We start from the raw sequence: 14560 nt of genomic DNA, 5'->3' as shown, positions 1-14560 counted from the left end.
TGTTTTCTTGGCAGTCTTAAATGTACTGTATTTTCTTTCTGCAGCCCCAGTAATCTCAGGCAGTGGGGCACAGATGTGATTGTTGACAACAAAGTGGAGTCTACAGAAGTAACTTCATGCAGGCTGGGAGCCTACTCTAAAGGAATGCTTGGTTCCAGCTTGAGGCTACTGGGGATTTGGGTTGTGATTATGACATGTAGTTTTATGTTGTGAAGCTCTGTCCTCAGCTTTATCGGCTCTGGCCTTTCGAAGAATCTTTTTGCTGTAGACTACAACTTAGCCTGGTGGCTGTAGACAAAAAGTTCTTAAGTTTTTCCATATTGTGTCTTGGTGTCATATCCACAAGACACCTCAGGAATTCACTGTGAGACTGCTGTGCTAACTAGTTAATTGGGGTGGGGAGTTGTAACTGTAGAGGGGTGAGGTTGCAAATTTTCAATAAATACTTAAGCTGTGACAAATCACTTAGTTTTCCTCTAGAAGCAGGATCACAGATACTGCCCCATACTGTTCTGTTGTTGTTGTTGTTTATTTACGATGAAATGAGACAGTGTATCAAAACCATACATATATATATACATATACATATATATATATATGTATATGCAGGTGGAGGCACATGCTGTGCGCCTGATAGGCAGTAGTAACAGCAAAGTGTTTTCAGATCCAAAGTGGAAAGGCCCTGTGCTCTTTGGATAGTATGCTGGAATTTAATTTTAAGGCAAGCCTTTCTTGCTACTGGCACAACAGCTACACAATGTCATAAAGTAGTGTTCTAGCCCTTTATGGTTCTCCACTTGTCCCTCTTGGCAAGCTTTGAATTTCGTGCTTTTGTTGACTTAATGGTAGAAGGTGCTATGCAGTTTTAAAGTTATTCCTGTTTTCAAAGACAGTGTCTCCTTAACATTTCTTTAGCCTTTATGCCTATAGGTTCTTCCTTGATCTGTTGTCTGTTTCCCATTGAGCCCTTATTATTATCTCCCCAGTTGTCTGCAGCATCTTCAGCCTCCCCAGAAATAAAATGTAAAAAGTCCATCCAGAGTTATGAGGAATTTCATGCAAAGTTTAAATTGTTTCCTCTAAAAATTATGTATCTTACCTAACTCCTTCTTTCCCTCCATTGGATCTGCTACACCTTAATAGTCACAATGTTTCTTTTCCTGGTTATTTGCCCTTAGTGTGGCTTTATGTGTAGTCTGAGGACACTGAGGCTTGAATTTCATAAGCTCTACTTCTGAGTACTTCCATAGCTCCAGGCCACAGCTTCTCACCTTCATAAGGCTGTGACGCTTTAATAAAGTTCCTCATGTTGTGAGGACCTCTCCACACCATAAAATTATTTTATTGATACGTAATAACTAATTTTGCTGCTGTTATGAATCGTAATGTGAATGCTGTGCAAGATTATCTGATGTGCTACCCCCAGAGTGTTCATGACCCACAAGTTGAGAACCGTTACTCCAGACCATGTCACAGGTACTGCTGTCTTGGATTGCACAGTTCATCTAAAGGATAGACACTCTCACCCCTCATTGAAAAGCCTGAGGCTTAGAAGTCATGTGACTTGTCTTAGACTACACAGCTCCCAAAGGGTAGAATCAAGGTTCACCCTGCTTCACCCTCCAAAAACCCTGTTTTCTTGCCTCGTTCACAGTGCACCCATCCTCAAGTTTCCTCATTTCTTCTCTATTTGACCACTACTCACGCTCATCCAGTTTGCAGCAGGAGACCTCTAGCCTGAGTGGTATCTCAGCTGTGACTTGCTTTTTTGATATCTACCACTTGAACCCCAGTAAAGTCATCAGACTGATCTCCTGTGGCTTCCATAGTTCTTTCACAAGTTTCTTTCTCCTCACATTCTTTAGTTTGTCTTGATACCAAGTACTGAACTTTGTCTTGAGAGTTAATGTTTCTAGATACTAACTTCTCTTCCTCTCTGGAAAGTGAAGTACTGGGGTCTTTTCTAGGTGATTTCCCCTATATTAAGCTTGCCAACAGGGCAGAGAAATTAAATTAGATGGAGAGGTGGACAAGTACAGGAATGTAGGAATGTGAAAGGAAAAGTCAAGCACTTGGAAGGCAGAGGCAGGCGGATCTCTGTGAGTTTGAGACCAGCCTGGTCTACAATAGCTAGTTTCTAAAAAGCCACAGAGAAACCCTGCCTCAAAAAAAAAAAAAAAAGAAAAGAAAAGAAAGGAAAAATCAAACATGTAATTCTAGCACATTGGAGTGGAGGTTGCAGGTTTGAGGCTTGCCCGGTCTAGTATAAGTGGGTGTGGAAGAAGGGGAGTCCTGAGCCCTGACCAGAAAAGAGAAATTCTCTGTGGCCAGAGTAGATATGGCCCTCTAAAGTCAACATCTCTCAAACTTGTGTGAACTTCTAGTGTTCCCTCTGGGAATTGTAACATACATCTTTAACATCTCACTGTCTATGTGAAGTTAATAGTTAGACTTCATGAAAATGCAGAGGCTGAGCCAGGCAGCAGTGGCGCACACCTTTAATCCCAGCACTCGGGAGGCAGAGGCAAGCAGATCTCCATGAATTCCAGACCAGCCAGGGCTATACAGAGAGACCCTGTCTTGAAAAAGAAAAAAGAAAATGCAGTGGCTGGTTTACCAGCACCTTAATCCAGTATGCTCTGTTCTTCATCTATGTGTGTGCGTGAGATGTGTCACTAGCCCCATACTTTATGATGAGTTCTTTATCCACTGAGCCATCTCTTCCCACCCCACTGTTGTTTTCTAAATACATTTTTTCTAGGTCAGGCAGAGTACCTCAGCCAGTGTGGGAACTTTCCATGGAACTTGCCATGCAAGCCTAGAGACCTGAATTCAGTCCTGGAGTCCATGTAGAGGTAGAAGGAGTAGACCAGCTCCACAGAATTGACCTGACCTTCACATATGTTTCATGTGTCTTGCACTTGCGGAATTACTACTTGACTCTTCTCACATTTCCTATTATTTCATTTTTAAAATTGTAACACTTTTTCTCTTATATCCTTGAGCTTCTTTGGAATCATTATCTACTAATTAGAACATTTGAGTTCTCTTTAGAGTCAATTTCCTTCAATTTCTTGAAGGTTTTTGTTTTGTTTTGTTTTCCTTAAAATGGGTCATAGTGCTGGAGAGATAGTAAGGTGCTTGTATGAATGTGAGGACAAGGATTTGGAACTCCAGACCCAAGTAAGTATTGGTCACTTCAGTAACCAATATACAAGAGGGAGACAAGATCCCCAGAACAAGCAAGCTGACTATTTGAACCAGCAAGCTCTCAGTTCAAGACACCCTGCTGCACTAGGTAAGGAGCCATTGAGAAAGATACTATCAATCTCTGGCCTCTGCATGCATTCAAGTATACACGTACACTACATATACACATATATGCCAAAAAGATGTAGGTGTGTGCGTTTTATTTTCATGTTTACTCTAGATTAATTACATTCTGGACATATGACTAACAGGCTGTGGAAATTGTAGATTCAGTTACATTCCTCTTATGGATGCTTAGATTGTACTAGAACGCATTACCTTGGCTGATTTCACATTACCACCTTTCCCCGTGAGTGAGAACTTCACAGGTCAGGTCTCTTGCTCTTTCAGCCCCTACAGGACTGCTTGGAGTTCCTGTGTACATAGATAGTTCTAGGGTCTGTCAGAGATGTTAGCAGAGTTTCTACTCAGAAACTGACCATGATTTTCCACCTTTTTCCTTTCTGAGATTCCCCCTGCATTTTCAATCAGCTGTTTGTTCCCAATTCAGCTCTCTTGTTCTTCAAGCCGGGAGGATACAGATCCAGCGTCTATATCTGTCTAACATGAAAACCAGGGTCTGCTCAGCTGCTTGTGTCAGCCTCTTGCACTGCTGGCTGTTCTGGGCCACCACATGGTTGTTTCTCCCATCCAGAGCTCCAGTGCAATCATCTGGGTCCTTGAAAAGCTTTCAGATGCACCTGAAACCAGGAGGACACTGTGCCAAATAAGATATTAATAGGAGTGGTTTTCTTTAAAATAGTTAATAATGATGATGATAGTAATAACAATGATAGGGGCTAGAGTGGTGGTTCAGCAGCTAAGAAGCCCTGTCTCCTCTTTCAGAAGACCCAAGTTCAGTTCTCAGCACCCACATCACTGTATAACCCCAATTCCAATACATCTGACATCCTCTTTTAGTCTCCACAGGTACACCCATAGTAAAACCGACATGCATGCAGACAAAATGCCCATACACATAAAATAATAAAAGAATTTTAATTAGAAAAATCAGTCTTGAGGTGGTTAATACAACAAGCGAACAGCAGAGCCTGTTTCCCATAGTTTAAGTTATGGCATCAGAGAAAAGATGGTTACCAGGGGCCAGCACTGCTGGAGCAGTCTTTCAGCTCTCACAAGCCCAGCTCAAGCTACAGACTTGTTTCCTGCAAGGACACCCCCGGTTTGTGGAAAGGTCAAATCCATTCCTTTGTGGTGAGGCAATGGTTAGTAACTATAAGAGATCATGTTTCAGAACTGTTGTTCCCGTGAACGTGCCAGAGCAAGCCCTTCCCTCTAAATCTTCCCCTTGGATTTACTGCTTCTCTTTCCCTGGGTATTTTCCAGATCCACTTAAATTACAGACTCAGACTGAGTTTGTATCCAAAGCAAATGGTGTGATCCCAACTCTTTGTTTTGGTAATTAGAGTTCAATTCTTTTTTAAAAAAATCTTTCCCCATATTAATAAAACAAAGTGTTTCTTATCTTTAAAAATATATGTTTTATAATTAATTGACAAAGGAAGAGCTTGTACCACAGTAACCCATGGCAACCCATCAGATAGTTACTACAGAGATGAAATGGGGCCAGAGATGGCACAGTGAGGCCTTGGGTTCCATCCCCAGCACCACAGAAGGGTGAAATGGAAGTGTAAAAGTTCCTTCTTTTCTAAAGGCTTTGAGGCAGGAGGAGCTGGAACCAATTTGGATTTGTGTGTTCATCTTTCACTCCTGTGTTTCTTCATCATGGTGCTCTTCTTAATAGTGAATAATGAAATGGCTTGTAGAGAGACTAGCTCCCCACTGTTGTCTTTTCCTTTGGGGAAGTCAAGAAATTCGAACCCCTGCCACCAACACTGGGAGGCCTTCAACATTTATGAAACATCCTTAACTATAGAGTGACTTGTCCTGGAAACAAGGACCTAGCAGACCACTTCATCATTCTGCATCCATTTGATTGCTCCAGAAAGTGAAGTTAGAAGATTCCTTTGCCTGTCATTGGAGTTGGGAGGGCCAAAGAAGAAAGTCAGAACAGTTCTTATAATCTCTGTGGCCTTGACAGTGAGTTGACTGCTTTGGTGACTTTTCTTCTCAAGTGAGAAAAACAAGAAATAAATTTAATATTAAATAAAATTCTCCTTTCCCTTTTCAGGATTCTTGTGGTCCACAAATTAACAGGCATTATCATTAAGTTTTATAAGTGACCAGACTCAGCTTTTCTTGTTCCATCCATTTGCAAATTAACAACTCATAAACCTCCATCCAGGAAAAACCATGGGCTCATTGCCCGTGTACATTAGGCAGCTAAAAGCTTTCCAGTGGAATATTGTGAGTTTGGGAAAATATGCTGCAGTTTGACCTCCATGACCCTACACATCCTCCTTTGCTGCCTTGACTCTTAGCAGCTGCAGAGAGTGACTCTGTAGGGGCCCCATCTGTGGACTAGCCACCCAATGTCAAACAGATCTTTAGGGCTTATTTATATTCCTGGATTGATTCTCAGGAGCATTTGACATGCTATTTCTGGTATGAGCGAATGTTAAGATGGAAGAGCTTCTCAATGATCTTTGCACTCTTTGAGACAGAAGTCTGGTGTGCTTGCTCACACATTGGAGCCTCACTAGTGTGCAGATGCTCTTTAGTTGCCCAGGAGGGCTTAACCCATGCTAGACAACATAGAAAACTCACACTGCATGGTTAAGCACTGAAAGGAAGATTCTGGTAGTACTTTCAAGGTGATCAGAGAAAGGGGTAATTACTGTAGGCAGAAGATAGAGCCTGATAGTATCCTTATAGCAAAGCACCTCACAGTACCTATCTGTGTGAGGTCTCAGCAGATGGGTTGACAGTACATCGGGTAACCTATTTCATAAAGCATGTAGCCTCGAAAGCCATGGGAACTTTCCATTGCTTGAAAGAAAGGTCTCACTTAGCCTTCTTGCTGCCTGCCTATATTTTAGTTTGGTTCAAGATGTAGAAGAAAGGACTTTAATTTTTTTTACTGTTGTTGTTGCTGTTGTTAAATTTGTTGTTGTTAAATTTTTTACCTTGATTTTGTTGGGCTTTTTGGTTTTTTTAAGCTGTAAAGTGTCAGATCTGTTATCTGTTGTTGGTGAAAGAGAGCAGGGTTCTGGAGATCTTACCAGAATGTGTTCCTCTCTGGTTTCAAACTGGACCCCCATCACATTGGCCACCTCTAAGAAAGTAGTGTCTAATCAGCTGTGAGTCCAGGTCAGTGCCCCCTTTCCCATACAATGACCTGCTCTATCTACACAGGTCTCCACTTGGCCTCAACACATGCCCTCCCTTAGCCTTGGGGAGGCTCTGATCTGGAAACCTAAGTTGAATTGCCCATGTTCCCACTGGGGAACTCATATAGCTCAGTGAAGCCCTACTAGCTTTTGCTGAGGTCATGCATTCTGAGTGTGGCAGTGCATTCAAAGGTGCATGTTAATAGCTGTGTAGCAGGCCTGTTAAAGTTGACTGCCAACTTAGAGATAGGAGTTTGGGTGAATTTGCCAAGATATGGTTGCCCTTTTATACTTCATATTTGAATTGTATTTTGACTGCTGTGGACATTACTTGATGAGAAGTTGTCATAGTTTTATACACTTTAAAAAGTTAAAAAGTTTAAAAAGTTTCTCAGGTTTCAGAGTTATGAATAGCCAGCCTGTAAGGAGAAGGGGTGCTTAAGATTGAACCCAGGGCCTTGTACATGTGTAGGCAGATGATCTTCCACTCAGCTGCATCCTGTGCTGCTGAGAAATGTGTAATTTTAAGGTAGCCAGGTGATGGTGGCACACGCCTTTAATCCCAGCCCTTGGGAGGCAGAGGCAGGTGGATCTCTGTGAGTTCAAGACCAGCCTGGTCTACAAGAGCTACTTCCAGGACAGCCTCCAAAGCCACAGAGAAACCCTGTCTCAAAAAAAACAAAACAAACAACAAAATTTTAAGGTAGCTTGGGTGTGTGTGTGTGTTCCACTGTTCCTTCTAATTGGTGCAAAAGGAAACCAGACTCTTCTTGGATGAAGGATAGGTCTGGTGTCTGAAACTTCTTTAAAGAGGCAGTGGGTCTTTGAGAACAGCCCTTTTTCTTAGAGGCAAAAACCTTCCTTAACATGCAATGATGGCCTGCTGACTCCAGGCCAGCCATGGAATGAATTTTGTCTGTCTGTTCCTGATTCAGGAGGTGACTGAGAGGAGCAGGCTCCAGCCTCTAGCCGGCAGGAATGTCTTTTTAAACAGTCAGGCAGATTCCCAGATTAGAAGGAGTCTGTGCAGCTGATGTCACTATTTCCTGAGTAATTCTGGGTGGTTATTTACTGTATCTGGCTGCCAAGGCCAGAATCTGTGAATGAGCCTCATTATTAGGACTCCAGGTTGCAGGCATGGAGGGAAGAACCGCTTGTTGCCAGAGTTAAAGCGAAGATTTCAAATACCTGCTGCCTACCAAGCCCCAAGGAGGCAGTGGGGAGTATGGGGGGCTCAGCACGCTCCCTGAGCTGCATTCTGAGGCATTTATAGGATGGCACACAGCCAGGACTGAGACGCCGCCCGCGTTGCCACGGAGGCCAGGCCACTGTGCAGCCTGGTGGTGGTAAGTGGGGCATTTCCAGCTTAGAGCAGGCAGTGGTTTAGAAGCACCTGTAAGTACTGTTGCAGTTTTCCTTGTTTTCTTGATGTAAAAACTAGTGTACTATTGTACTGAGGTAGTGGGGAGATCTTGGCCCCTTGGGAGTTGATCACCATGTGCTGGTGAGTTGGAGCTATGTGGGAGTCTGCTTTCAAGCAGTCTGCCAGAGACGTGTAGATGCTTGATACAGAGGTGCTTGGGATCTCTCTGATCCTTGTGTTCTGCACAGAGGAAACTTCAGTGTGCATACAGTTCATATTGCTTGGCCTTTGTTTCACCAGGGTCTTTTCTTAGTAGCGGTCTTTCTTACCTGTGCTGTTATTTAAGTGCACTTGCCAGTTGATACCATGGCTGCTCTAGACTCCTGTGTAGGGCTGGAAACCCAATACTCTTGTGTGTATAGGCTCCTTTCTCTGTGACTGGCTTCTACTGGGAATAACTGGTATCCCATAGATGAGTGGGGAGGGTGATTGGCTATCAGCTCCCCTAACATAGTGTATTGTTTCTCCAGCACAATCCTGGAGGAAGAAAAGGTGCAGCAAGAAGAACGGATGAGGATGGAGTCCAGAAGACAGGCGACCGTGTCCTGGGACTCTGGAGGGTCTGATGAAGCACCACCCAAGGTAGCTGACACCTCTGCCGCAGCTTTGAGAGTCCTCTTGAACTGCACTCTGTGGAGTGTATATACTGTGTCTGCATGACAAGCCCCTAAGTCATTGGAGGAGTAAACACTGTAATATATTCACCCCCCTCTCTAGTAGAATTATTCAACTGGGGAAGCCAATGGCTATGAGAGACTTGATATGAAATTACCCTTTCCTCCTTGTGGTGCTCCCAGGGGTTTAGGTGGTACCTACTTTCTCTTGTTGGCAAGAGAATTAGAGATCTCCCAGTCAGGGAGGGCTAAAACACCAGACTAGGCCATGAGCACTGAGGGTTTGCTTTATTTTCAAATAAGCACATTTCTACCCACCCGCATCCCTTTTGCTTTGGTTTTGCAGGAGCTTTATGTAGTGCTTCTGGGTTGTGGCTGCTGGCTAGGTGTTGGAGGGGGCACTGCGTTTGCTCTCAAGCCTTTATCATGCTTGGCATGACAGGGCACCTGCACTTCTTGCTATCATCTCTGGGTTTTCTCTCTCCTATAACCTGGGAAGGAAAGCCTCCGCCTTTCTACAATAACTGGACAGTAGTTGAGTATTTGGGACCCAGATGGACTTTGTCGCTTTGCACATAGTAAAATGTCTTCTCTTCCCTTTGATTTTGGATGGGGTAGGCTCTTCTTGCACCAATTTGAACAAATAATCCAATTCAGATCTTTTTCTGAAAAGTAAAAAAGCAACAGGCTTTTTTTTTAAGTTGTTCCCTGACAAATTATATATTTGGTTAGCTAAAAATGGTTTGACACGACGGGTGTGGTGGCGCATGTCTTTAATCTCTGCACTCAGGAGGCAGAGGCAGGTAGTTCGAGACCAGCCTGGTCTACAGAGTGAGTTCCAGGACAGCCAAGGCTACACAGAGAAACCCTGAAAAAGAATGGTTTGTCCCCATTTTATTTTCTTTTGAAAAGTAGGAGTCTTGTGACACAGGAACTGTGAGTACTGTGCCAATGTTCTATCGCAATGTCTGACACCTATGGTAGCCCACGCTGAGCTGTGCAGCAGTGAAGCTGGTGCTCTCTGGAAGTGAGCGTAGGTGATGAGCTCAGCTTAGTCTATAAGGAGCCTCATCAACCCAGCTCTTCCCAGAGGGCAATACCCACCACCTGAAGAAGTGATGTTCCCAATTTAACAAGAACAACAAAAGTATTTCCTTACCTACAGAAAAGACACCAACACTTCATCCCAGAATTTATGATCCTTCCTGGACTGTTTACCATTTAGCTGTTTTTTGTTTTCTTTTTTGTGTATTTGATTTGGTGGATTTTGTCTTTTGCCTCCTACCTCAGCCTCCTGGTTTCCTGCTTTAATCCTGTCCTGTGACACCTGCAAAGTAGTCCCATATCGGGAAGCGGGAGAAAGCTCATCACTTAGTTCTCAGTCAAGCAAGTCTCTTCATCTGAGGCTTGGCTGGAAAGAGACAATGACAGGGTGCATTATTCTAAGCCTCACTCTCTTAGTTTATCGGATGGAGGTGTTAGTACTCCTGCCTCTTGGAGACAGTATTATAAATACACAAGGTGGCACTTCTCTAAGCTAAGAGTAACCTTGCCACAGAGTCCAGACTGCCAGTGCCTAGGTATCTTTTTTTTGTTTGTTTTGTTTTTTTACGAGACAGGGTTTCTCTGTATTGTTTTGGAGGCTGTCGGTCCAGCCTGGCCTCGAACTCACAGAGATCCACCTGCCTCTGCCTCCCAAGTGCTGGGATTAAAGGCGTGGGCCACCACCGCCCGGCTGTGCCTAGGTATCTTTAATCTTTAACTTTTCCTAATCTCTGTTGGAGTTTGGTTCCCCCCCCGCTAGTTGGTTAGTTGATTGTTTTTTCTTTGTTTTCCTTCAAGACAGTTTCTCTGTGTAACAGCACTGGCTGTCACAGCCTTGGCTGTCCTGGAACTCTCTCTATAGACCAGGCTGACAGAGGTACGCCTGCCTCTGCGCCCCCATTGCTGTGATTAAAGGTGTGTGCCACCACTGCCCGGCTGTGTTGGGCTTTAATAATTTCATTTTGACAGATTTACTTTAAATTAGGCTCATGTGGTTTGGCTTCTTTTGGATCTCAAGTAAAAAAAAAAAACTACCTCATAAAATTTTAAATATCCTTCCTGTGTGTATGCTGTTCTCCCACTGGTGGTGTTTCCAAAATCACATTCAGAGGCGTTCTTCAGGAACCCCCTCCCCCCATTCTTTGTTTAAAGCAGAGATCAGTGAATGCTGCCTGATCAGCAGAACACAGCTTCACACACTCTTGTGACCATTTGCATAGACCTTTGAGGCCAAAGCTGGGCTCCTAGTCACACCAAGAAGTATTTCCTGTTGCACTGCTTTGACAGTGGCACGAGTGGGACTATCAGTAAGCATCACCATGTTTCATCAGTGAACACCATATCCGCCCCACCACTGTACTCACACACTAAGAAAAACTCCCAGCTATGGCAGAACGGCCCTGATTGAGTGGTGCAGTGTTGAGTGGAAGCCTATCTAGCATGCACAAGAGGAACATGCTATTCAGATTGGTGGATTTGATGGACATTTTCTCAAAAAGTAAAGGGAACAAAACCCTCGCTTCAGTGAAAACCATAACTAAAACATGAATTTTCAAGCAAAAATTCTAATTTTGAGTAACAGCAACTTGACCATGATAATTTCCAGATTGATAGACTGTGTTAGAGATATCACAGCAACATTAACATATGATTGTTAGAAGTTGTTGTGTTAACTTCCTGGGAGATGCAGACAGACATCTGTTCACTCCAGAGAGGGCTTCAATGGTCAAGTACAGCTTGCTAGACCAGGTGATGTATTGATCTTACAGAGCATGGGGAGAGGCTGCTTACAGGAACATGGGTGACCCTGAGACAGCTGTGTGCCAAGTCCCACACCATCATGGAAGCTTCAGCTTGGAGCTCCCCTAACTTCAGTTAACCTTCCACACTATATTCTCTAAGGCCATGTGCAGCTGGAGCTAAATTATATATACCTGGCAGGAAGATGCAGAGGGAGTGACTGGTATCTCAGGTAAGAGTCTATGACTCTCCTCAACCCATTGTATGAGGGTATATCAACAAATAGGACCTTAAAGAGCTCTTGCAAGTAGTCGCAGTGGCCCTGATGAGGGTGACTGTTTGCTTAGAGGACAGTGTTTCACAGTTGAATTATGCCCTACCTTCTATAATGTATCACATTGATGGTCTACATAAGTTAGTGAACCAGTGCTTTCTAGATGGCTTGGGGATGTGACCGAATCACACATGGGTAAATAATCCATCTAAGATAGAAAACAGAAGCAAGGTGTGGTGGCTCATGCCTACCATCCCACATCCCAGGGCTAATGTAGAAAATAATTATATATCAAGACCCTGTCCCCCAAAATCCAGAGTCGTGGTTTTTGTTTTTTTTGTTTGTTTGTTTTTTTGTTTTTTGAGACAGGGTTTCTCTGTGGCTTTGGAGGCTGTCCTGGAACTCGCTTGGTAGTCCAGGCTGGTCTCGAACTCACAGAGATCCGCCTGCCTCTGCCTCCCGAGTGCTGGGATTAAAGGCGTGCGCCACCAACGCCCGGCCAGAGTCATGGGTTTTAATAAAGCATATTAATGATAAGGTTGAGATTCTACACTAACCCCTGGCTTTAAGAAGCATTCATTTGGGTTAGAGAGGTGACTCAGCAGTTCAGAGCGCTGGCTGCTCTTTCAGAGGTCCTGAGTTCAATTCCCAGCAACCACATGGTGGCTCACAGCCATCTGTAATGAGATCTGGTGCTCTCTTCTGGTGTGCAGGCAGACATGCAGTCAAAACACTGTGTACATAATAAATAAATAGGTCTTTCAAAAACGAAAAAGAAAGGAAGAAAGATTCATTTAGTGGTGTGAGGTGTGTGAGGAAACAATATTGACAATTGTGCTGAAAAACTTGGGGAGGGAGGTTTTTCACCCCGGGGATGTATTGCTCAGTAGTAGAACACGTGCCTGACATGTGTGGCCTAGGTTCCATCTCTAGCACACAAAGAACCAGTCTTCCATTTCTTGTCACTGTGTAAGATTTGGTTTTCTTTATAACAGTGTTAATGTTGAGTTGATGTTGCCTCACTGCCTAGAATCACCCCGCAGGCTTCTTCACAGGGTCCTACATACCCTTGCGGGAAGATACCAGCCCCTTCCACGCCTCCAGCTTTGAACATCACCTTGTGTCCTTTATCTTCACACTTCATCAAAATCCCCTAACTTCTGTGTTTTGATATTGGTGACCGAAGTTTGCTTTGAATGAGGTAATAAGGAGACGCTGTTGATCACAGTGCATAGTTGGTGACACAGCTTGAGAAAGTGACTCTGTCACCCAGCTGTCAGGAGCACTAGGCATAAAAAGGGAATTGGTCCATGCAGGATGTGACTTATACTGGAGAGGTGACTCAGGAGTCAAAAGCACTTACTGCTTTTGTAAAGGACCTGGGTTTGGTTCTCAGCACCCAGTTGGCTGCTCACATCCGTCAATAATTCCAGCCCCCTTCTTACCCACAAGGACACCAGACATGCACATGGTACATATGCATATATGCAGGCAAAACATTCATATACATAAAATAAATCAAAAATAATTTAAAAGAATGTGACTCAGTGTGTGATGTTTAGAAGAAGTTTTGCCTTGTTCAGGTTGATTTCTTAACTGTTATTTTTTATTTGGTAAGGTATAAGTGTATTTGTTAACAGAGTAAAATAGTGACATATGGAAGATTTGGGGTTTCCACTATTGCAAACTTTGTGAACCTTTTTGCAGTTTATGACTATTCTGAACCTATTTAAAATAGAGAGTAAGGATGGTGATACAGTTTTACAGCATTGTTTGCAGAATGATCCATTCAGTGTGTACAGTATACACTACATGAGCCACAAGTTTTTCCATGTGTTTTCCATGCCACTTTCTTCATTTAAGTGGGTACTATCATACGGCTGTTGCCACAGCTTGGCTTCAGGAGCCTATCCCACACACTGCATCATTCTTTTAATTACCGCCTTCCTGGGCTGTTTGATTTTGTTTATCCACTCATCAGTTGGCAAATATTGTTTCCCCTTTCTGGCTGTTATGAGCAGTGTTCTTAAGAACTTGTGTGTTGTTGTGTGGTCTTAAATCCTCATTTTTTTTGCTGGTTTTGATGACATTATGGTAATTCTGTGTTTCATTTTCTTGGGGATCAGCCTAGCATATCCCAACCCAGTATATTACCCTGGTTCCTCCACTGCTAGCCTTGCTTTTATTATGTCTTCTTTAGTACTATCCTGGAGGTCATAATACAGTCACTCATTGTGGTTTGGAATTGCTAGGCATCTTTTGGTGGGTAGTCTATTCTCTTTGGGTCTGTTCTATGTTGCTAGCTTTGTCCCCTTCTTGACCGATGACATGTTATTTTAGTACTGTGGGAGCTGTTGTGCTGAGTACTCTTACTCTTCAGCTTGGTCTTTCTCCTTTTTCACTTTGATGATGTAAATTTCATAATTCAATTTCCCTTTTATCCATTGAGTTTTTGGTGTCATAGCTAAGACACCGTTGCCCCTCCCATTCTCCATCAGGTGATTGAAAAAATTTATTCCAGTTCCCTTCTAATGCTGTCACAGTTTGACCTCTTAGATTTAGGCTGTGAATCATTTTGAGTTAGCTGTCAGGTAAGTTATCGGGAAGGGTCATTTGTTGAAGATTTTTCCCTTGCTGAAGCGTCTTGGCCTCCTAATTGTTCTTTTCAACTAAGTTGTATTAGCAATATCTTTACTGTGAGACATTGGTTTTTCAAAATCAGAGGACTCATTGTTACGATGCTCTGTTGATTTGTTCACAGCCCAGCAGACCTGGTTATCCTAGCCCAAGATCCAGTGAAGGATTTTACCCCAGCCCACAGCACATGGTCCAAACCAATCACTACCAGGTATATGAGTTGTCACAATATCCTACATGTTACTTGGCTCGTCGGCACTTGTGTGGTAGGAAGAAGCTTGAATTCATTTCTGTTCTCTGGTTTGTCTACTAAGAAACTAATCGCCTT

At 43.3% G+C, this 14560-nt stretch overlaps 1 protein-coding gene across 24 annotated transcripts in view; it reads left to right on the top strand.

The window, feature by feature from the left end:
- Positions 1-14560, top strand: part of Ptk2 (protein tyrosine kinase 2) — a 185246-nt gene that overhangs the window by 143273 nt on the left and 27413 nt on the right. For 23 of the 24 annotated variants that reach the window (XM_040736398.1, XM_040736392.1, XM_040736375.1 and 20 more), the window contains 2 exons: positions 8394-8505; positions 14357-14443. In XM_040736398.1, coding sequence (XP_040592332.1) covers positions 8394-8505; positions 14357-14443 — 199 coding nt within the window. Of the gene's footprint in view, positions 1-7202; positions 7847-8393; positions 8506-14356; positions 14444-14560 lie in introns of those variants that run through there. The other variant, XM_040736400.1, reaches the window with a different exon arrangement.

This window comes from Mesocricetus auratus, unplaced genomic scaffold (assembly GCF_017639785.1).
Source record: "Mesocricetus auratus isolate SY011 unplaced genomic scaffold, BCM_Maur_2.0 Super-Scaffold_100055, whole genome shotgun sequence".
Classification (NCBI taxonomy): Eukaryota; Metazoa; Chordata; class Mammalia; order Rodentia; family Cricetidae; genus Mesocricetus; species Mesocricetus auratus.
The sequence above is the reverse complement of the archived record's forward strand: the minus strand, read 5'-3'. Positions and strand labels throughout refer to the sequence as shown.